Source organism: Diplotaxodon limnothrissa, linkage group LG6, assembly GCF_057381915.1.
Source record: "Diplotaxodon limnothrissa isolate DT_005_m linkage group LG6, D_limnothrissa_male_GT1.1, whole genome shotgun sequence".
Taxonomy (NCBI): domain Eukaryota; kingdom Metazoa; phylum Chordata; class Actinopteri; order Cichliformes; family Cichlidae; genus Diplotaxodon; species Diplotaxodon limnothrissa.
In genome coordinates, this window is record NC_140601.1 from 11,577,422 (window position 1) to 11,598,702 (window position 21,281).

The 21,281-nt window shown below is 39.2% G+C and overlaps 2 protein-coding genes across 2 annotated transcripts; both read right to left on the reverse strand.

Moving 5' to 3' along the window:
• Positions 1–2,331: 2,331 nt before the first annotated feature.
• Positions 2,332–5,215, reverse strand: LOC146630179 (uncharacterized). The gene is made up of 9 exons (XM_085355639.1): positions 5,134–5,215; positions 4,624–4,929; positions 4,316–4,549; positions 4,115–4,219; positions 3,752–3,964; positions 3,326–3,667; positions 2,829–3,165; positions 2,679–2,736; positions 2,332–2,565 (listed from the first exon to the last, which is right to left on the reverse strand). The coding sequence occupies exons 1-9, from the start codon at positions 5,186–5,188 to the stop codon at positions 2,332–2,334; spliced, it is 1,884 nt and encodes a 627-aa protein (XP_085211765.1). The 5' UTR covers positions 5,189–5,215.
• Positions 5,216–6,499: 1,284 nt separating this feature from the next.
• Positions 6,500–17,872, reverse strand: LOC146630180 (B-cell receptor CD22-like). The gene is made up of 9 exons (XM_085355640.1): positions 17,812–17,872; positions 17,379–17,675; positions 17,071–17,304; positions 16,877–16,975; positions 16,518–16,730; positions 16,082–16,423; positions 14,970–15,315; positions 7,915–7,972; positions 6,500–6,637 (listed from the first exon to the last, which is right to left on the reverse strand). The coding sequence occupies exons 1-9, from the start codon at positions 17,870–17,872 to the stop codon at positions 6,500–6,502; spliced, it is 1,788 nt and encodes a 595-aa protein (XP_085211766.1).
• Between the last annotated feature and the right edge of the window lie 3,409 nt (positions 17,873–21,281).

Below are 21,281 nucleotides of genomic sequence, written 5' to 3' on the forward strand. Positions count from 1 at the left end.
TAAATGATTCTCCTGTCAAAATGTTTATGCAAACATTATTACAAGGCACATTTACAGCCTGTTAAATAATAATGATAATAATAATAATAATAATGATGATAATACTGACCATTTTGAAAACATCACCATTATAAGACACCCGTATAGCTTGTTCTGCTCTTCAGCAGTTTGTGGTCTGCCCACCGCAGGCTGCCATTATCACAGCTCATGATCTCAGCAGCAGTCTGTGCTGCTGAGATCATGGACATTTGGTTAGCGCTTGCAGGTTATGTTTTCAGTAATATTTTCCACTGAACCCTATTATTCTCTTAAAGTTAGCTATGACTAGAGTTCTCTCTGCTAGAAACTGATTGCAATCACATCAGTGCACATGAAAATGTGTGTGTGTGTGTTGCAGATGAAGTGCCATGCCAACATTACATTTAATGTTCTGTTTCATGTACATTACACTCATTCTGTTTTTCAGTGGTCTGAACCTTATTCGAGAAGCTGGGTGAGGAGTTTACAAGTGAAAAGCTTTTGTCTCTGCTTGTCACCACAACTAAATTCATTTGTAAATCAGGTTAGTTGTCTGTATACTGTAATCTGTATTTGTAATTGCCATATTTTGTAAATCCAAATTTTCAACACAGTTTATACACACACATCATATGTTTAAATATATACCAGTGGCAAAGGGAAGCGCTAAGTGGCAAAACTTACTAGTGACAATGTCCCAATAATACAGGAATAAACTATAAAATGAGGATACAATGAAAATGAAATGAATAATGAAATAAAAATCACTAACAGCAATCAAACATACATAGAGTGCTTCTGTGGTCACAACGGCCTGCCATGTTGTGGTTATTTGTTGATACTTGAGTGCAGAGCTTTTCCATATTATTCAGTTGGGTCAACTGAAACATTTTTTTATGCTGGTAATACCAGCGCATTCTGTTAAATTCAGAATTTAATTCAAAATCCTGCTCCTCACATACAAGGTCTTAAATAATCAGGCCCCGTCTTATCTTAACAACCTTGTATCACCCCATTAGAGCACTTCGCTCTCACACTGCAGGCTTACTTGTTGTTCCTAGAGTATTTAAAAGTAGAATGGGAGGCAGAGCCTTCAGTTTTCAGGCCCCTCTTCTGTGGAACCAGCTTGGATTCGGGAGACAGACACTATCTCTACTTTCAAGATTAGGCTTTAAACTTTCCTTTTTGCTAAAGCATATAGTTAGGGCTGGACCAGGTGACCCTGAATCCTCCCTTAGTTATGCTGCGATAGACATAGGCTGCTTGGGGGATTCCCATGATGCATTGAGTTTTTCCTTTTCAGTCACCTTTTTCACTCACTATGTGTTAACAGACCTCTCTGCATTGAATCATATCTGTTATTAATCTCTGTCTCTCTTCCACAGCATGTCTTTATCCCGTCTTCCTTCTCTCACCCCAACCGGTCGCAGCAGATGGCCCCGCCCCTCCCTGAGCCTGGTTTTTCCCTTCCACTGTCGCCAAAGTGCTTGCTTGATTGTTGGGTTTTTCTCTGTATGTATTATTGTAGGGTCTACCTTACAATGCAAAGCGCCTTGAGGCGACTGTTGTTGTGTTTTGGCGCTATATGAATAAAATTGAATTGAATTGAATACGCTGTCTGACAGCTTGGATAGGCTCCAGCCCCTCGTCGACCCTGAAATAGATACGCGGAAAAGAATGGCTGGATGGAATATGCTGTTTGCTATAAAATAGTCTACGAAAAAACTAAGACATTTAAAATAGTAGAAACGCTTCACATTAAAAATAGAAGATCTAAAGCAAACAAAAGTAAAACTGTACAAACGTGTTTGGAATACAGTTAGGAATAAAAGCAAAGGAAGCAAACAAAGTGAACCTAAATATTCTGCATTGTGACAAAATCAAGTCTATAATGCAGTGAGATTCCCAAACACTGTTTAACTTTCAAATAGTTATTCCGAAATTTTCAGTGTCCTGTGCGAAAACAGCACATATACACCCACGAGGAGCATCCCCATAGCAAAAATTACAGCTGTTGTATCCCTTCTTTCTTCAAGTTATATTGTTGAAGACCTTTGTATTGTGTGTAATTGCTCTCACCTGCTAAAAATGATTAAAATTAAAAATACATGGCAATAATATTTACATGACCATGAATTGTTCCATTCACCTGAGTATCATGTGAAGCTCATCAAATGCTTAAACTCACTGCATCAAATACAGAAAGAAGGTATAAATAATGTGAAATCAAGATTCAGTGCAGTGCACAAGATTTTAAATGTAGGCAGAGGGTTGTCATCAGGCTTGTTCACCGCAGTGTACGTCTGCAGGTCTTTAAGTGGGGTCTGTTTCTGTTGAAATGACAACAGATTCTTCATCAGAGCTCGTGTTATGTCTACACTTTACCACAGTGTAATCAGCATGCTGCTCTTCTCTTGGCTGAAGTGGCTCTATGGTGGAAAAAAGAGGATCTGTGTGGTTTTTAAAGAAGTGGACTTTGCTGTAGAGGACTTCATCCTCCACCTGTGGCTGAGCTAAGACGTCTTCACACACAGGATCAGGATTTAGCTAAGAACAAAAAGCGATACATCATAATTCACTTAAAGATTTGACTCCTTTGACTCTGTAAGACAGATCATTCAGTATGAAAATGTGTTTTCCAACTCTACAGTAATCTTTACCTCCACTATGTTGTTTGATGTTTCGTTTGTGGAAGACTGACTCATAGTCCTCTTTTTTCTGGTTATTGAAAGTAATAAACAGAAAAAATAAGTGAGTTCATGCTAGAGATAAAAATGTTGTCACTTTGAATCAAACACACTGTTGCTTACCTAATCAAAAATAAGAAAAAGAGAACTATTGAAACCAGAGCTATTACAGAAACTGCTGGTGTCCATGTTCCTGTGATACTTTGGACAGTGAGAGTCTTTGGAGCAGAGCTGATATCTTTGTTGGTTTTCACAGCACAGGAGTAGCTTCCTGCATCCTCCCTGCTGACTGGGTCTAGGATCAGATGTTTGTTCTGGTTCTCTCTCGGGGTCAGAGGTCGACTGTTCAAGTACCAAATGTAGTTTGTGTTGTCAGTCAGAGGACAGCTGGTACTGCAGGTCAGTGTGACTCTCTGACCCTCTGTCACCACTGCAAAAGGACTCATCTTCACTCTCAGCTCTGAAAGAGGAACATTTTTTTATTAAAAAACATAATATGTCAAGATATGAAACATTACACAATTGTAACATGGGGTAAAGAATAAACATGAGTGAGTGAAACCTAAAAGCAGACTCTTTTGTAATGAGTAAAGTCTGCTGAGTGAAGAGTTTAGATTTACCTGTGACAATCAAAAAGACTCCAGGCAGATCAGACTGTGTCCATCCTTCATGATCTTTGTTGAATCTGAATGTGTATCCTCCTGAGTCATTCTTCTTCAGGTTGTTGATGCTCAGGATGTGTTGGTTCTTCATGTTGTCCTGATATTCCACACCACCTGCAGCCTCAATCAGCTCTTCAACTTCCACTTTATCTTTTCTCCATTTTTTACTCCAACATTTAAACTCTGGCTTCATGTTATCAGGATGTGAGTATTCACTTGTGATGTTGACTGAAGATCCTTCCAGAGCACAGATTCTCCTGCTGACATAATTCACTCTCCAGCAGTTTTTATCCTGAACACCTGAAATATAAATGGAAGATTTAAAGTTGTTTGATTGGTCTGTGTTTCAGCGCTTGAGTTCATTATTAGATTGTTGACACTTACAAACTTCCTTGGATTGAAGACGTTTGTGAGCTTTAACTGCACAAGAGAATGTGTCTCTTGAAGAGTTAGCAACTGAATAATGTTGATTCTCATAATAGTTTTGTTTGTTGTGATACCACATGTAGACAGTTTGATCATCAGTCAGGTTACAGCTGGTGATGCAGGTAAGTGTGACAAACCCTGAGATGGAAGAAGCTCTGTGAACATGAACCCCTGCTGAAAAAGGATAAATACATTTCTTGACACTATATTTGATATAATCATACAGCTCAATAAATTCATATAAGTGTTGGTTTGACATAATATGACAAGATAGAGGTTAAGTGAAGATGTGTTTGTATGGTTTGGTTATGGAAATTTCACCTCTGGGATATGTGATAGAGCACGGCTCATTCACTAATGTCTGATTGTGCGAAGACATGTTTCCATAAGCATAAGTCACTCTGAAACATGTCTGTGTTATTGAATCTGGACAAAAAGACATGAGATTAAATATTTGTACTGAGACTATTTTTACAGTTTTTTGCTGAAGGGTTTGTAGGGACTATAAACATCATGACTCACCCACAGAGACTTCAGGGGCTCTGAGATGCTCGTAGCCTTTGACAGCACAGGAGTATGTGACTGCTTCCTCACTGCTGAGCAGCTCTTGGTACCAGGGAGACCAGTCCTCATAGAGAAACTCTCTGTTCTTGTACCAGATGTAGGCTGCAGGCTTTTCAGTCAGAGGACAGCTGCTGCTGCACATCAGTGTTACTGTCTGTCCCTCTGTGGCAGGAATCACCTTTACCTGCAGCTCTGAGAGGATGATGGAGAACAACTTATACAATGATGTCATTTGGAAAGTTATTAATGAGTAAAAGTCACTGTACCTGCAACAACATGAAGAGTAATTCTTTTGTACCAACAGCGTCCTGGACTGTCTGTAGTCTTCATACAGCAGTAAGCGTTTGCATCACTCTCTCTTAAATCATTGATGGTTAAAGTTGGGTTTTTCTCTTCAGAAATGTTGTACGTTACACGTTGTCCATCCACAGAGAGCTCACTCTGAATGTACTTATAACCATCCCAGTATATAGTGAACCATTTTCTGCTTGAAGTCAGATGTTGATGTGAGCAGTGCAGATCCACTGATGAACCTTTGAAAGCACAGATCCTGGTTTCTTCTCCAGTAACACCTTTAACAGAAGAGAGTTAAAAAAAAACCATTTATTATCTTATTAATATGTCTTTATTATTAACCACTTAATAATTTTTAGTACTCCACATTAGGAGCTAGTCCAAACTAAATTTTCTCATCTGTAAATTTTACAATATCTTTGTACTTAAGTTAATATTAAGTAATGATTTTTACATAAGAACTCATAAATAATTTCAGATACCTGAAATGTAAAAGATGAGACCCACAAGCAGACGACCAGCATCTCTCAATTCCATTGTTGTTTTAGTCCAGCTTTTGAGTAAAGCTGACAGTCAAAGCTGGAACCAAAAAAAGACAAAGTAAGTCATCAGTCAAACTAAGCAGCACTCTTTGTCTGAGCAAAGGGTGAGGGGGGACTGCTGGTTCATATTCTTTTGTTTCACACATCGTGCATTTTATTGGTGATATGACCAGCATCTATTTAAAGAGGAGTTTGTTGAGAGGCTCGAGTGGTTATTTCTAGATGTGTTGCTGGTGAGCATGACAAAACCTCTGTATAAGAAGGAAGAAAGAATATATTCAAAGCTTTGAAAAACGATTGAAGGCTCATGTGGTCGTCTTTTTTCCATCTGGTCCCCTTCACATTGCCTTGCTACCGCTACACTCCTCCCCGACCCTCAGAGCCAAACTTCACCCATGAGAGCTGACATTCTCAGAAACTACACTAAAGATACTACTTGTTATGTTACTTTCATTTTACTCTGCAAAATGATCTGAAACACACTGTCGCATAATTACCATTTAACAGTGTAAACCTACAGGCTACAGCCCGACACACCAACACAAATAAAAAAACAATGAGGACACACATGATCTTTCTCTTAGCAAAGACACTTCAAATCAATCATCACAGTGACTGTACTGTCGAAACATGAACAGGTAGAAACGGAGGCTAAAGTGTGACTGCTCATCAGTTTGTTACCTGTTGAAGTACAGCAGCGGCTCACTGGGATCAGCTTTAACAATACTCTGGGTTCTTGTTAGCTTAGCATTAGCATGGTGTCAGTGAGGATGCTTGCAAAAAGTCGAAGTTGTGTTAGCAGTATGATGCAATTGTTTACGAACAGTTCCAAGATATTGGACAACTGTGATTCCCATTCCTACACACGACCTATTTCATTATATGTTCATCAAACACCTGACAGTGCTGACAGTGAGAGCAGAGCCAGATGACGCTGTTAGTCATTATTTTGTGATACAGACAAAAAGTTACCAGAACAGAAACAGCACATTTTTTAAGAGGGTGATCAGTAAATGCACACACACGGGCTTTTGGACATAGCAGAATTTTTAAACAGTTTCCTTGTGTTTTGCAGGTGTTTTTTTTTTTAACACAGGTACGTCATTACCAAATATCTTTAAATTTAAAAGCTTAAGAATTTATACTTAAGCTTTGCAGTTTCAAATAAATTGTTTATTTTTTACTATATTTTATATTAAAATAAAGCGAGTGTAACCCACTGACAGATCTAGAAGTTGCAGAGTCTGTGCTGTGATGGTAGAGTAATATCACTGGAGGTGAAATCACCATGGTAACAAGCTTTTCTTTATTGAGCACACAGTGGCTCGATGGTGGAGTAGAGGTCAGCTGTGTGGTCTTCACTGAAGTGCAGTCTGCTGTAGTGATGATCATCCTGCCCTGCTGACTGAGCTGAGATATTTTCATCAATGCGGTCAAGGTTCGTCTGAGGAGACGAGACAGTTATTATAAATTTATAATAAACTGCATCAAAAACTAACAGCTGGTTGTTTGTTATTGGTTACATTGTCACTTCAGTGACAGATCTTAAAATGGTAAATGGCCTGTATTTGTATAGCGCTTTTCTAGTCCCTAAGGACCCCAAAGAGCTTTACACATCCAGTCATCCACCCATTCACACACTGGTGATGGCAAGCTACATTGTAGCCACAGCTGCCCTCGGGCGCACTGACAGAGGCGAGGCTGCCGGACACTGGCGCCACCAGGCCCTCTGACCACCAACAGTAGGCAACGGGTGAAGTGTCTTGCCCAACGACCGAGACTGTCCAAGCCGGGGCTCAAACCGGCAACCTTTCGATTACAAGGCGAACTCCCAACTCTTGAGCCACGATCGCCCCAAAAAACAACCTGTCTGACAAAGTGAAACAAGTTAAAATATCTCAGAAAACAAAGTAATTTATATTTGTCAGGTCACAAAAGAACCCAGAACAAAATCTAAAGAACTGCATATCTCACTTGTCTCAATTAAGGTCAAAGTTCACGATTCATTAATAAGAAGCAGACTGGGCAAAAATGGCATCTGTCTGGGGCTGCTTTGCTGCTTCAGGATCTGGACAACTTGCTTCAATTAATTTAATCATGGATTCTGCTCATTACTAGAAAATCCTGAAGGAGAATGTTTTGCTATTGGTTTGTGGTGTGAAACTTAAGCATACATCTAAAGCTCAGAGGAAGAGAGTTCCAGAGTCTGGGGGCCACGGTGGCTAAAGCTCTGTCTGTAAAGCTCTGTAAAGGATCTGCTAGGGACAGGTTAGAAGTTCAATAATGTAAGCTAGTGTTTGTCTGTGAAGAGCTCTAAAAGTCAGAACCAGAATCTTAAAATGGACTCTGAATTCAATAGGGAGTCAGTGCAGCTGTATTAACAACAGTATGAGAAGATTTGGTCAGAAGCCTTGTTGCAGTGTTTTGAACAACCTGCAGACGTTTCAGGGAGTTTTTGCTCAGACATATAAACAATGAATTACAGTAATCTAAACGTGGCGAAAAGAATGCATGAATAACAAGCTCCAGTTCAGTGTGTGGAATAAAAAAAACATTCAGAAGGAAAATGATCTGGTGTGGGGGGTAACACTGAAAAGAATGCTTGCTGGCGGACATATAACAAGTGTAAGCTTTTTCCAGATAAATGATCATGTGAGAAAAAAGGACAGATGAGGGGAAGTTTGTCTAACACAGCAGAATTATTTGAATGTTGTTTTGCACCTGCTGCATTATATTTGAAGTTTCTCCTTTTTGAGACTGACTGGAAGTCCTCTTCTTTCTGTTTATTAAAAGGAATGAAAAATAAAATCCGGGATTCCAGAGCAGACTTTGAATGTATAGCTTTTGGACCAAACCAGGTGTTGCTTACCTAACACACCAGCAGACAGTGAGAAGTATTGAAACTAGCAGAGCTGCAGAAACTCCTGCGTGTAGCTGCTGTTTTTAATAGAAAAAGTTACCTTCTTATTATTATTTTTTATTTAGCCTAGTTGCTTTCTTTAAAATTTCCATATTCAAAAAGTGTTTGATTTCTGTGACTGAATTGTATTCTGTCACTGCTGAGTTTGGCTCAACAGTCAAAACGTCTGCCAGTCTTTAGCCTTTTTTGGCTAAAGAGGAGAAAATAGGATTTCAGCCATAGAGGAAAACACTGAAAAACCTTTAACTAGTATTTTGATTTATATTCAATCTGGTTTTTTTTTTTTTTTTTTGGGGGGGGGGGGGGGGGGGGGGGGTTGGTGTTATTGTGCTGCATGAAACACTATGATATATTCTTTAATGAAAAAATAAGTACTGCACTTGTTGTTTTTTAGCAGTTCAGGACATGTCGACCAGAGGACACCATTGTAGCTCTTGATCTCAGCAACTTTTTGAATTGTTCTCTGCCTACTTCTTGTCAATTTCACAGCACAAGATGATTGAGGTGCAAATATCTGTAATAATATCATTGTCTTATGTTGAAGGTTTTCAGGAAGTTTTTTTATTTTTATTTTTTATTTATTTCTTTTTCTTGGTTGATTAAGTAAAAAAAATATTGGATCAGTAAATATAGTGTAAATAAACAGGCCCCACAAGGACCTAATATTACTTGTATATACTTGTATACTGTTACAGTGGTGGATGCACAAGTTTGAAATCATAAATTCAACATATATACAAATGATCCCTGTAAGTCAAAGGCTCAGGCTTCATATATATATATATATATATATATATATATATATATATATATATATATATATATATATATATATATATATATATATATATATATATATATATATATATATATACATTAAAAGAATCCCCTCTCTGTGGGTGGTCTTTTATCCTTCAAGCTCAGGGTGTCTACCAGAGGGTGTCTACCAGAGGCCAACAATCATTTGTTTTCTTTTCATATATAAAATGCACTCTATTTTAAAAATATTTGATACCTGTTTTATTCCTTTTATTACCATGTGGTCTTGTGTTTGGGGTGAGGGGTGTTGGTTAGCTGTTGATTTGAACATTGACGGGGAAAGCGTGTAACAATTACGTTTTAACAGATATTTTGATTTTTTTATTCAACTTATTTTGTTTTTTTTTCCTTCATTTTTAACATACTCAGAGTGGAACAAGCATCCAGGAACATGTTGATGCCGTCAACCCCATTACACAACCCTATCTACGTGCTGCAGGGACAAAGAGGAACACCATCCGTGAGTTTCTTATTGTCCTGGACAAGCAGGTCAAACCATGCAAGTCAACCAGTTCACTTGGAGCATTTGATGATTTTTTCAAGGCTCTCTAACACTGTTTAGAGTTATTATTTTACACTTATGAAGATAACTTTGTTGAAGACCATTTAGAATAATGTGATAGGTTGGGATTCAGAGATTCTTTCATTGCTACCATATAATTTGCCTTATGAAGAATGTATTAATAACATGTTTCACAGTATCATTTATCAGTAATATTTCCTACAGGGTTTATATTGCATTGAATATGTCTGTCATCACATTGACCTTTCTATTTTTACAGGTTGAGTTCATTTTATACACAATGCATAAATGTGCTTGGTTAAGAGTTGATGTTCCATTCTAGAAGGTTTTAAGCTTCACTGGTGAGAGTGTCCAGATGATACATGCTGAGGGGAGATGAGAACATAGCAGGTTAATTGCATGCATGCTTACAATACACATATTAATCTAGTAGCAGGTCTGAGCGAAGGCCTAAGCGTATTCTGCTTCAGTTTGAGACTGGCTGCAAAGTACTCTACTTAGTAATTAATGACGAGGGTCCATTATTAGCTCTCAGAGATGCTAAGACCTGAAGTTATTACCTTAAAAGGCAAGTAATGTAGAAAAGAGAAGTTATATGTCGGTGTAAGGTCATATGTACGTGATGTACCCTTGTCTGCACGAATTGAACTTTTGCCCGTCTGTCACCATGTATTTTTGAACTGTATTGACGTAGGTGTGATATTTTGTCCTATAAAACCAGAACCCAATGTATTCTTGTCAGAGCAACCCATTCCGTATGCTGACGGTTGGTTGTTCTCCTGTGATAATAAAACTCATCGTTTGATTGCACTTTTCCGGAGTCTCCGTCGTTTGTTGTCTGGTCTAAAGTTGATCGATCTCGCAGCAAACACTACTGTTATACCCCCCTCGGAACTACCAAAAGTCTCCATACAGCTGTTATTCATACTACAAGAGTAGACAGTAAAAAAGTTTTAAAAAGGGTTTACAACTGATAATAATTCATATTAGTTGACATAAGCATAAAACAATGTGAATATGGTAAGAAATTTTTAAAAAGTTATTATTTTTCATGTTGCATTAATTGTTGTCATTTTATTCAAGAGACACTGGCTCTGTGTTGAAATTGACTCTTGTGGTGTTGCACTAACACTGCTCGTTTTTTCTGTGTAGAAGTTACTCCGTGCTGCCATGATGTACTTTCCATGATGTTTATCTGTAGTGAGCTCAAGTTCAGAGACAAACCACATAACAGTTCTTGTTCAAAGTGATATGTAAATCACCTTTTTACAGCTGCTGTTTCTGTCACTTCATAAAATTTCAAAAACATGAGTGAATGTCAAAAATAAATAGCAATTTTACAGGAAAGGTTGAAAACAGAATAGACAAAGTGTTTACTGTGAGTGTATCTGCTGAGAAACGACACACAGATTTAACAACAGCAAAATCTGGAACAGTGGCGCGGCTGCCCCTCTGTTGGTCTTCCATGGTCTTTTGTGTTCTGGGGGCCTCTGGATGTCTGGAGTTTTGATCTCCTCCATACCCGCTTCACACCCTGGAGGACGGGGCTGAGGCCCCCCCACACTCCCTAGCAGATCATTACATGGAGAAACCTTTGGAATGCAAGCATGCTGATCCACACAGGTATGCACACATGGGTATTCACAGACGCGGACTAAAGCTTTCTTGGCTGCTGCCTCAAAGCACACTGTGCGCTGTCTATCTTGCGTGCTGCACAATATTGTTTATTACTTAGTAAATACTGATATCTATGACTAGCTAGTTTATTGTGATGGTGCTTTGTTTTCTCTATTATTATGTTGCTCTTTGTTGTTTGCTGTCTCCTCTGTTTGTTTGTTTGTTTGTTTGTTTGTTTTTTTTTTCTCCATACAGGTGACCCAGGAGTTGTTTTTTTTTTTTGTCTCTCTTCCCCCCCCTTCTCACCGTCTCTTCTCCCCTTTGGTTTTCTTTCTTTCTCTCCCCCTCTCTCTCTCATTCATTCCCCCTGTCCTATTTATTAAAAAAAAAAAAAATGACAAAGGAAAAAAAAAAAAAAAAAAAAAAAAAAAAAAAACAACAGCAAAATCACTTCATGATTTTATTATGGAAATTTTAACAATAACCTGCAAACACCACAGTGAGCATGATTTAAAGTGAGTTTAATAACATATTGCAATATGGAGAGAACCACTCCTGTCAAACACTAGGGTGATCTCTGAATTGTGGCCGCTGCCCTTACATGTTATATAACCCATCACAGACGCTGTTAAACAAAGAACATTCCATAGCATATCATATATCTCTATGCCATCAGCCCCATCCTTTAACCTCCTGCCTCACAGAGACAATTATGACCTTGTTTTCTGCTTGGCTGTCACCTCCCTAAGAGCAGGATGTCGGAGATCTTCAAGTATATAATGGACCTTCTGTGAAGGTGCAATAAAACTTGGGGCCCAGTTGTGATAAGATTCCACATGGATGCATACAATTGGTGTCAGGAGTGATCTGGCTATACTTAAGTGATATGATTAAATATGTTTGTAATACAACAGAAAAGAAATCTGCTTCCACAATTTCTAATGGTTCCTGTTGTTTGACTCTTTGTTGCAGTCTTAAATTCTTAGTTCATATTTTAAAGTTTAAGTTGCTATTTAGAGCGTCTGCTTTCTGTTTATCTCTGTTCTAGGAATGAGTCCTCTGTAATGTAGAGCATGTGGGTTTCAGTGTGAGTAGCTGTAGTCATGTCCCCCCACCTGTGTTTCCATCTGTTGCCTCCCCCTGTGTTGCTCTATGTTTGTTCACTGGACACTTTTGCTTTCTTGTCTCGTACATTTTGTCAAGGGATTACATTATTTGCTAATCATAACATGACTACTTTTCAAAAGAACAGATTTTTAGTGAAGAGTGACCCTCTGTCAGTATTAAGAGGTCATCGTCTATCAGCCAGAATACATATGAAACCACAGGGCTGAATTTAAACAGTAGCCACATTTATTGCAATAAATGCCCATACAGTTTCTTTGGAAAGTTATGAGAGTTGCAAAAATATATATAAAAAAACATATTATTAACAAAAGTTGATAATATGGTTTTTGATATTTCATGGTGCATTAAAAAACAGTCACTCAGCTGCACTCAAACTCAAGTTGCTGTTTTTTGTCATCTTTCAGTTGTGACATGTGTTTTAATAAAATACATTTTCTAACTGAAAAGTTCAACATTTATTTCTTCTGTAATTTATGTATGAAAACCACTGGCAGATCCACCAAATGTGGTGTCCCTGCTGTGATACTGAAATTAGCTCAGTCGCTAAACCTATCGGAGAAAAAGGCCCTTTAAATCACTATGGTAACAAAGTTACTTTAGTGAGCAGGCAGTGGGTCCATACTGGAGTAGACATCACTTGTGTGGCTCGTAGGTAGTTGCAGTCCGCTATAATGTGCTGGGAGGTTGTCATATATGGGGTCAGGGTTCACCTGAGGAGGACACACAACATACTGGGTTAAGCCCTTTCTTTCCAAGTGTAACTTGGAAAGTGTTATTCACGCCTTTATTACTTCACGTTTGGATTACTGCAATTCTCTTTTAGTAGAGGTTGGGCGTGGCACTTTGTCACGCTTGCAACTAATGCACAATGCTGCGGCACGATTTTTAAAGCAGAAGGAAATTCGACCACATCAATCCCGTTTTGGCCTCTCTACATTAGCTTCCAATTGAATCTAGGATCCATTTTAAAGTCTTTTCTTGGAAAGAAAAGTGTGAACCCACAGTTGATCTGCATAATCATGTGAGACAAGTTGTAAAAACGGGTGTGGGTCATTCTCCAGCAAGGCTTCGGGTGAAACCATTGTGAGACCTTGTGATCAAATGATGTGAGTGGGTGTTAAGGCTTCTCGGTTGGGACCTCTAAACTAGATTAGAGATCTCAATTTTGAAATGGCTTGCTAAATTTAGGAAAACATAGATATCAGATTACATTAATGTGCCACTGTACAACAGAATAGAAGCTAACATGTAGATTTGTATTTGAGTTTGTGCAGTTTGTGAGTTTGTGTGTACAGTGCAGGCCTGCAATAATGTTTGAGAAGAGAGAGCAGATGATTTTTGTTAAACAGATGTGTTCCACTATAGAGGTATTGCATGAAGTATGAGAGATATCTGTTCTTGTGACAATAAAACTCAATTAGTCTGTTAGAAAAGTTCACTACTGCCTGTCATGGAATGATTGATGACCTCTTCTCCATTATAATTTCAAATGTGTCAAAAACAGCTGGTCTCAGGTGAACAAAGGAGGAGAGTTGTCAATTGATCACCACATGGTGCTGACTCGAATCAGGTGGTGGGGATGCTTGACAGGACTATACCAAACATAAAATGAGGTTACACTGGGAACAAACTCCCACCTCTGGCAGAATCCTGACAGCAATCCCACTAACATAGTATGAAAAAGATGAGCTACAAGTGGTGCAAAGTATCTTTCAAGTCGAGGTTGTGGAGCCACTACTCGCCCAAATCAAAAGGTACTAATTAGTACTAATTAGTCAGCAATAGTCTGACTAGGATACCTCCTACGTGGCTTCTTCCCACAGTGAGGATGCACTGGGGAACACCCAGGACCTGCTGGAGAGATGTGTGATGGCTAACCTGGGAATGCCAAAATGACCCACTGCTGCAAGAGCTAGCAGGGGATAGTTTGTTTACATGTCTGCCCTCTCTGTGACCCAACCCAACACAAATGGGAGAAAATAGATGTATGAATGGAGGAATTATGGATGGAAAAAAAGACGAGGACACAAGTTTAAGCACTGTTCTTGATAGATAACAAATGATTGAAGATATGAAGAAAAATAGAGGAGTTGATGTTTTACAATTGAATCCTGTCATGTACCTGCTCTTCATTGTTTGATGTTTCACTTCTTGCAAAGTCACTGGAAGTCGTCGTCATTCTAATTTAAAGAAAGGAAATAATTTTCAAATCAACAAGTGATTTCAAATCACAGTTTGAATATGATGAATAAAGCAAAAAAAAAGAAGGTGTATTTACTTAGCAGACGATAACTCGATGGTTGAGTAGATGTCAGTGTTGTTTTTCAAACTGAAACGCAGCCTGACATAGTGATGACCATCCTGCTCATCCGATTCACCTGGAACGTTTTTATTTATGAAATCAGGAAAAATCTGCATGGACAAATAACATCACATTTTATTAATGTATATCTACATACATTTATATATAGAGGTTATAATTCACATGAAGGAGAACAATACAAAGGCTAAAAATACATGCTTTTGGGTTAAGCAGGAATAGATTTATATGAAGAAAAACAAGGTGTTCAAGCGGCTTGTTTTATTTCAGCTGTTATTGCAGAATAATTTTTTGTTTCCTGTTTGGTACCTGCTGTTTGTTGCCTAATGTTTCAGCTCTTGAAGGCTGGTTAGAAATCCTCTTTTTTCTGAACAGATAGAAAATATATATATAATTAAAGCCATATCAGAAGAACATATTGACCTGAATGAGATCAAAGCGTTACTCACCTAACACACCAGAAGACAGAGAGAAGTATTAAAACCAGCAGAGCAGCAGAAACTCCTGCAGCTGCTGGTGTCCATGTTCCTGTGATACTTTGGACAGTGAGAGTCTTTGGAGCAGAGCTGATATCTTTGTTGGTTTTCACAGCACAGGAGTAGCTTCCTGCATCCTCCCTGCTGACTGGGTCTAGGATCAGATGTTTGTTCTGGTTCTCTCTCGGGGTCAGAGGTCGACTGTTCAAGTACCAAATGTAGTTTGTGTTGTCAGTCAGAGGACAGCTGGTACTGCAGGTCAGTGTGACTCTCTGACCCTCTGTCACCACTGCAGAAGGACTCATCTTCACTCTCAGCTCTGAAAGTTAAAAAAAAAAAAAAAAATCATTATTTATGCACCATTTTCATTGATTTTTAATTGTCAAACTGAAGACATTTTGGAATGGAAATGCGACATTTATGGTTTGGAAATGTGGTTCTTGTGAATGTAGATTTATAACAACAAACAAACAAACAAACAAAATTAGCCAGAAATGTTATTGTTCAAAATTCTTCTGACCTCATTTAAAGTTGACAGTTAAGTGATGTATGCTCCTAGATGTCAAAGCGTTAAATGCTGAAATGATGAGTAATTGCTTTATAGCTCAAACAAAATAACAGTATCCAGATTGTTCAAATAAAAACAAACAAACACCAAAGTGAGAAATGGAAAAGACACATGAGTGCTTCTTCTAAAAAAGTAAAACATATTTTTTCCTTCATAATAAGAACTATTTTATACAATATGAAATGCATTTTTTTCTGAAAACTTGAATGATTTCAGTTTTAACCCTCTTGAGGCAGGCGTTGCAGATTTGCAACAGTTAAAAACTAACAACCTGATTAGCCCACATAGATATGTTATGAGTTTTTTTTACTCAGAAGTACCACTGCAGGACTTGGTTGTGCATTAGCAACAAAAAGTTTAATTTGAGCCTGAGAGGGTTAAGTGCATGACTTTTTCTTTGTAATGAGCATTTGCAGTGCAGCATTGACATGTTCACAGCATCTGAATATTTCTTCCACCTCTGCTCCTGTTCAGACATTAATGAGTAAAGTCTGCTGACTGAGGAGTTTAGATTTACCTGTGACAATCAAAAAGACTCCAGGCAGATCAGACTGGGTCCATCCTTCATGATCTTTCTTGAATCTGAATGTGTATCCTCCTGAGTCATTCTTCTTCAGGTTGTTGATGGTCAGGATGTGTTGGTTCTTCATGTTGTCCTGATATTCCACACGACCTGCAGCCTCAATCAGCTCTTCAACTTCCACTTTATCTTTTCTCCATTTTTTACTCCAACATTTAAACTCTGGCTTCATGTTATCAGGATGTGAGTATTCACTTGTGATGTTGACTGAAGATCCTTCCAGAGCACAGATTCTCCTGCTGACATAATTCACTCTCCAGCAGTTTTTATACTGAACACCTGAAATATAAATGGAAGATTTAGAGTTGTTTGATTGGTCTGTATTCCAGCACTTGAGTTCATTATTAGTTGGCAACATAGATTTGAAACTTGCAAACTTCTGTAGATTGAAGATGTTCGTGGCCTTTAACTGCACAAGAGAATGTGCCTGTTGAAGAGTTATGAGTTGAATAATGTTGATTCTCATAATAGTTTATTTTGTTGTGATACCACATGTAGACAGTTTGATCATCAGTCAGGTTACAGCTGGTGTTACAGGTCAGTGTGACAAACACCGAGGTGAAAGAAGCTCTTTGAACATGAACCTCTGTAGAAAAGGGATAAACACACCTATTGTTACTATGTATAGATATATTCAAAGAGCTCATATAATACCTATAAATGATAGTTTCAACAAATCTGACTAGAATTGATATTAACTGGAGATGTGTTTGTAGAGTGTGGAATTTTTACCTCTGGGATATGTGATGGAGTGCCGCTCATTCACTGATGTCTCATTGTGGAAAGAAGTGTTTCCATAAGTCACACTGAAGCATATCTGTGTGATAGAATCTGGACAAAAAGAAATTAGATTTAATATTTGTACTGAGGCCATTTTTACAGATTTTTGCTGAAGGGTTTGTAGCACAATAAACATCATGACTCACCCACAGAGACTTGAGGGGCTCTGAGATGCTCGTAGCCTTTGACAGCACAGGAGTATGTGACTGCTTCCTCACTGCTGAGCAGCTCTTGGTACCAGGGAGACCAGTCCTCATAGAGAAACTCTCTGTTCTTGTACCAGATGTAGGCTGCAGGCTTTTCAGTCAGAGGACAGCTGCTGCTGCACATCAGTGTTACTGTCTGTCCCTCTGTGGCAGGAATCACCTTTACCTGCAGCTCTGAGAGGATGATGGAGAACAACTTATACAATGATGTCATTTGGAAAGTAATCAATGAGTAAAAGTCACTGTACCTGCAACAACTTGTAGACTAATTCTGTTGAGCCAACAGTTTCCTGCACTGTCTGTAGTCTCCATACAGCAGTAAGCGTTTGCATCACTCTCTCTTAGATCATTGATGGCTAAAGTTGGGTTTTTCTCTTCAGACATGTTGTATGTTACACGTTGTCCATCCACAGAGAGCTCACTCTGAACATACTTATAACCATCCCAGTATATAGTGAACCATTTTCTGCTTGAAGTCAGATGTTGATGTGAGCAGTGCAGATCCACTGATGAACCTTTGAAAGCACAGATCCTGGTTTCTCCTCCTATAACACCTTTAGCAGAAACTTTTATCAGGAATCGAATTCATTGTCTTATCATTTTTACGTCAGGTTTTTTTTCTTTTCTTAGAATGTAAATAAAATTTTTGCTTTCTTTTCATAACAATGTATAAATAATTACTCATACCTGAAATGTAGAAGATGAAACAGACGAACAGATGTTGAAAATCTGTCAGCAACATGTTGGTTGAAGTCTTGTGTGCAAGCATAAAGTTGACAGTAAATATAAAAGTAGACAAGATTAACTCACAGGTTAAAATCGATTGAAAAACAGAAGGACTGACATGACTGTTTTTGTACAATGGTTTGGCACACAAAGCACCTTTGAAACTAAACATGAACGTCCTTCCTCTGTGGTTCTTTCGTTATCTGCAAGACAATCAATGTGGTTTTGCCGTCTTGCCCTGAATATTTTAGATGTTCAAGTAACTTTCAGTTTTCAACAAAGTGTTTATATTATTTCTCTACATTTATGTATGTATTTATAATTTTTTTCTAAAAGTCTCCTGCTCAAACCTGATGGAGTGTAAAAAAACAAAATGGTACAAGAGTCAAATGATTCTCCTGTCAAAATACTCATACAAATGTTAATGCATGTTAACAGCCTGTTAAGATAATAAAGACAATGATAATAATAATAATAATAATAAATAATAATAATAATAAATTATTAATACCAATGATGGACATTTTGAAAACATCACCATTATTGTGCACCAGTTTATCTTGTTCTGCTGTCTTACAGTTCCTGGCCTGCCCACTGTAGGCTGCCATTATCACAGCTCATGATCTCAGCAGCAGTCTGTGCTGCTGAGATCATGGACATTTGGTTAGTGCTTGCAGGTTATGTTTTCAGTAATATTTTCCACTGAACCCTATTATTATCTTTGAGTTAGCACGCAAAAGGACCACAGTTCTCTCTGCTAGAAACTGACTGCAGTCACAGCAGTGTACATACAAGTGTGTGTTTGCGTATGTTTGTGTGTATGTGTGTATGTGTGTGTTGCAAATGAAGTGCCATGTCAATGCTATGAAACATGTTCTGTTTCGGGTACATTACATTCATTCTGTTTTTAAGTGGAGAGGGTCTGAACCTTATTGGAGAAGCTGAGTGAGGAGGTTACATGTGAAAAGCTTATAGTCTGTACTTGTCACCATCGGAGGGGGAGCGTGTCATCTCCTACTACAGCTGCTCCCTCAGCAGACTGGAGAGGAACTATTTTGTCACCCGTCGAGAGCTGCTGGCCATCATTCTGGGTCTCCGCCATTTCAGACCATACCTCTACAGAAAGAAGTTTCTTCTGCGCACAGACCATGCGTCCCTCACTTGGCTGCTCAACTTTAAAGAACCGGAGGGACAGCTAGCCCGGTGGTTGGAGACGCTGCAGGATTACCACTTTGAGGTTCGTCATCGGGCGGGACGTCTCCACACCAATGCAGATGCCCTTTCCTCCAGCTGGTTCATGGTGCGGCAGGGTCAGGACATCCTGGGACCCTTCCCCACCACTGACCAGGGGAACCGCTACGTTCCGGTTGCCCCGACCAGAGCGCTGTTACCACGGCTGAGTGTCGGGTCAACGAGATGTTTTGCCGGTTCGGGGTACCAGAGGAACTGCACAGTGACCAGGGCCGGAATTTCGAGGCAGTGTTGTTTAAGGAGGTCTGTCAGTGGATGGGTATGAGGAAGACCCGGACGGCACCCCTAGAGCGGTCCAGGAATCTACGAAATGCACTCCAGCGACCTTGATGTTTGGGCATGAGCTTTGTACCCCAGTACACTTGGTGTTCAGATCCTCCCCTGAGCAGGAAGGGGGCAGGGACCCTAGATTGGACTACCTCCAAAACCTCTGGGCCCGGCTACCGGAGGTGCACCAGTTGACCAGGCAGGCGCTCTGGGATGCAGACTTCCGGCAGAAGCGAGCTTATGATACCCGCTGAAAGGGGGAGGACTGTTGCCAGGTCAGCAGGTGTGGGCCTACAGCCCGGAGAGGAAGAAAGGGCTTTTCCCAAAACTGATGAGTCAGTGGGTTGGACCCTGCACTGTTCTCGAGGGGCTGTCCGATGTGGTCTAACGGAACAGGGTGGTCGTACTCCATCGTGACAGCCCTTGAGTCCACCCATGGAGGGGTCAGGATCCCAGCTTCAATGGCAGGCCCCCAACCTGGCCTCAGAGACAGCTGGGGGACCAGCGGAACGTCCTTAATGACGTCATTGCCTTCCCCAACACCTCAGAGATTTTGCTATGGACATGCCGGTTGCTGGGGAGAGCTAACCACTCAGGTGGGGGCTGTCTGGCTTGTTGGGGGAGCGACTAGTTATCTCCCATCATGCCTTGGGACATGTGCTGCTGTTAAGATGTTCTTGTTTTATTGTCTACAGTTACATGACTTTTAACTGTTCTCTTAACTGTTCTGTGGTACAAAGTCACTGTCATTGTTTGATGGAAAGAATGATTTATCATGAGTGAGTTCGGTTATGTGGTTATTGACGCTCGGAAGCACAGTGTAACACAAGCAAGTGTTTAATAGAGCTCCTCTTACCTGTTTGTTGTGGAACAGCAAGCTCAATAGCTGAGTGGTGCTTTGTTGCTAAGATTCATCTGCTCGCTACAATATAAATATATTTTGCCAAAATCTCAGGTCAAAGCTCACAAAACTATTTCAACAACCACTAAAGAGCAAAAACAGCAAATGACAGAAGGTAAACAGATTCCACACAAAGATGTAAAGCGCGGATTGTTCACCCGACGGCACGTACACGTTGGTGCTGAAAGCTGACATCTCACAGATTCTGAATCTGCAGGTTTGGTCACTCTCTGACCAAAATTCCCTGAATCAGCAGCAAAAGAAGATCAAAACTACACTTCATATTTGATAAACATCATCATGAATTCCCTCTTACTTTTGCTGTTTTGCTTCCTCCACGATGAAATCACACTTCCTGCACAACTCACTCTCTCTCAAAGACCAGTTTCCCATCAAAAATCTGTTTTCTGCATTATTTGCTTGCTCATTACGCACCAGTCCACCGTTGTGTACAGACTGGTGAGCTGTTTTGTTCTGTTTTTTAAAAAATGACACCAAGAAACCTGCCTTTGTGCTTTTCAATACTGAATAAATGTAAACTTTTGAGAATGACGTCAAAATTGCAAAAGGCTTAGCTGTGTCTCTAATAAAACCTCTGTAACTTTGCTCTGCTTCATTTCAGCAGCATCAGGCAATGTTCATATGTTGATTGATTGATGGTTTTCTTTCATTTTTGATCTACTGCAGAATATTTTCAAGGTTATCTGCTATAAGAAGATGTTTTTCTGTGTTTTATCCTCAGTTACTTTGACACAAAAGCATCTGCTGTGATGCTTACACATCTGATGAAGTCTCACAAGTGTCAGCTTTGTTTTTATACATAGATATAAAAACATAGATATGTACTGATAAATGATGAGAAATATAATATTTCTGATGGAGTCAAAATTGAATCAAATCAAATACCCAGCAGCATTTAAGACCCTTTCATTGTGTGTAATTGCTCTCACTGTCAGAAGAGGGAGACAAAAGGCAGTTGACCTGCTAAAATGAAATAAAAAAATAA

What these genes read in the sequence shown, in the direction of transcription:
- LOC146630179 (XM_085355639.1), bottom strand. Translation starts at nt 5,188, where the DNA reads ATGGAATTGAGAGATGCTGGTCGTCTGCTTGTGGGTCTCATCTTTTAC. An exon ending in TCTTCAATCCAAGGAAGTTT is followed by an intron (nt 3,668 to 3,751) that starts GTAAGTGTCAAC and finishes TTTATATTTCAG; the next exon opens with GTGTTCAGGATAAAAACTGC. An exon ending in TTTTTCTTATTTTTGATTAG is followed by an intron (nt 2,737 to 2,828) that starts GTAAGCAACAGT and finishes TTCAATAACCAG; the next exon opens with AAAAAAGAGGACTATGAGTC.
- LOC146630180 (XM_085355640.1), bottom strand. Translation starts at nt 17,872, where the DNA reads ATGTTGCTGACAGATTTTCAACATCTGTTCGTCTGTTTCATCTTCTAC. An exon ending in AGCCCCTCAAGTCTCTGTGG is followed by an intron (nt 16,976 to 17,070) that starts GTGAGTCATGAT and finishes CTTTTTGTCCAG; the next exon opens with ATTCTATCACACAGATATGC. An exon ending in AGTCTTTTTGATTGTCACAG is followed by an intron (nt 15,316 to 16,081) that starts GTAAATCTAAAC and finishes TTTAACTTTCAG; the next exon opens with AGCTGAGAGTGAAGATGAGT.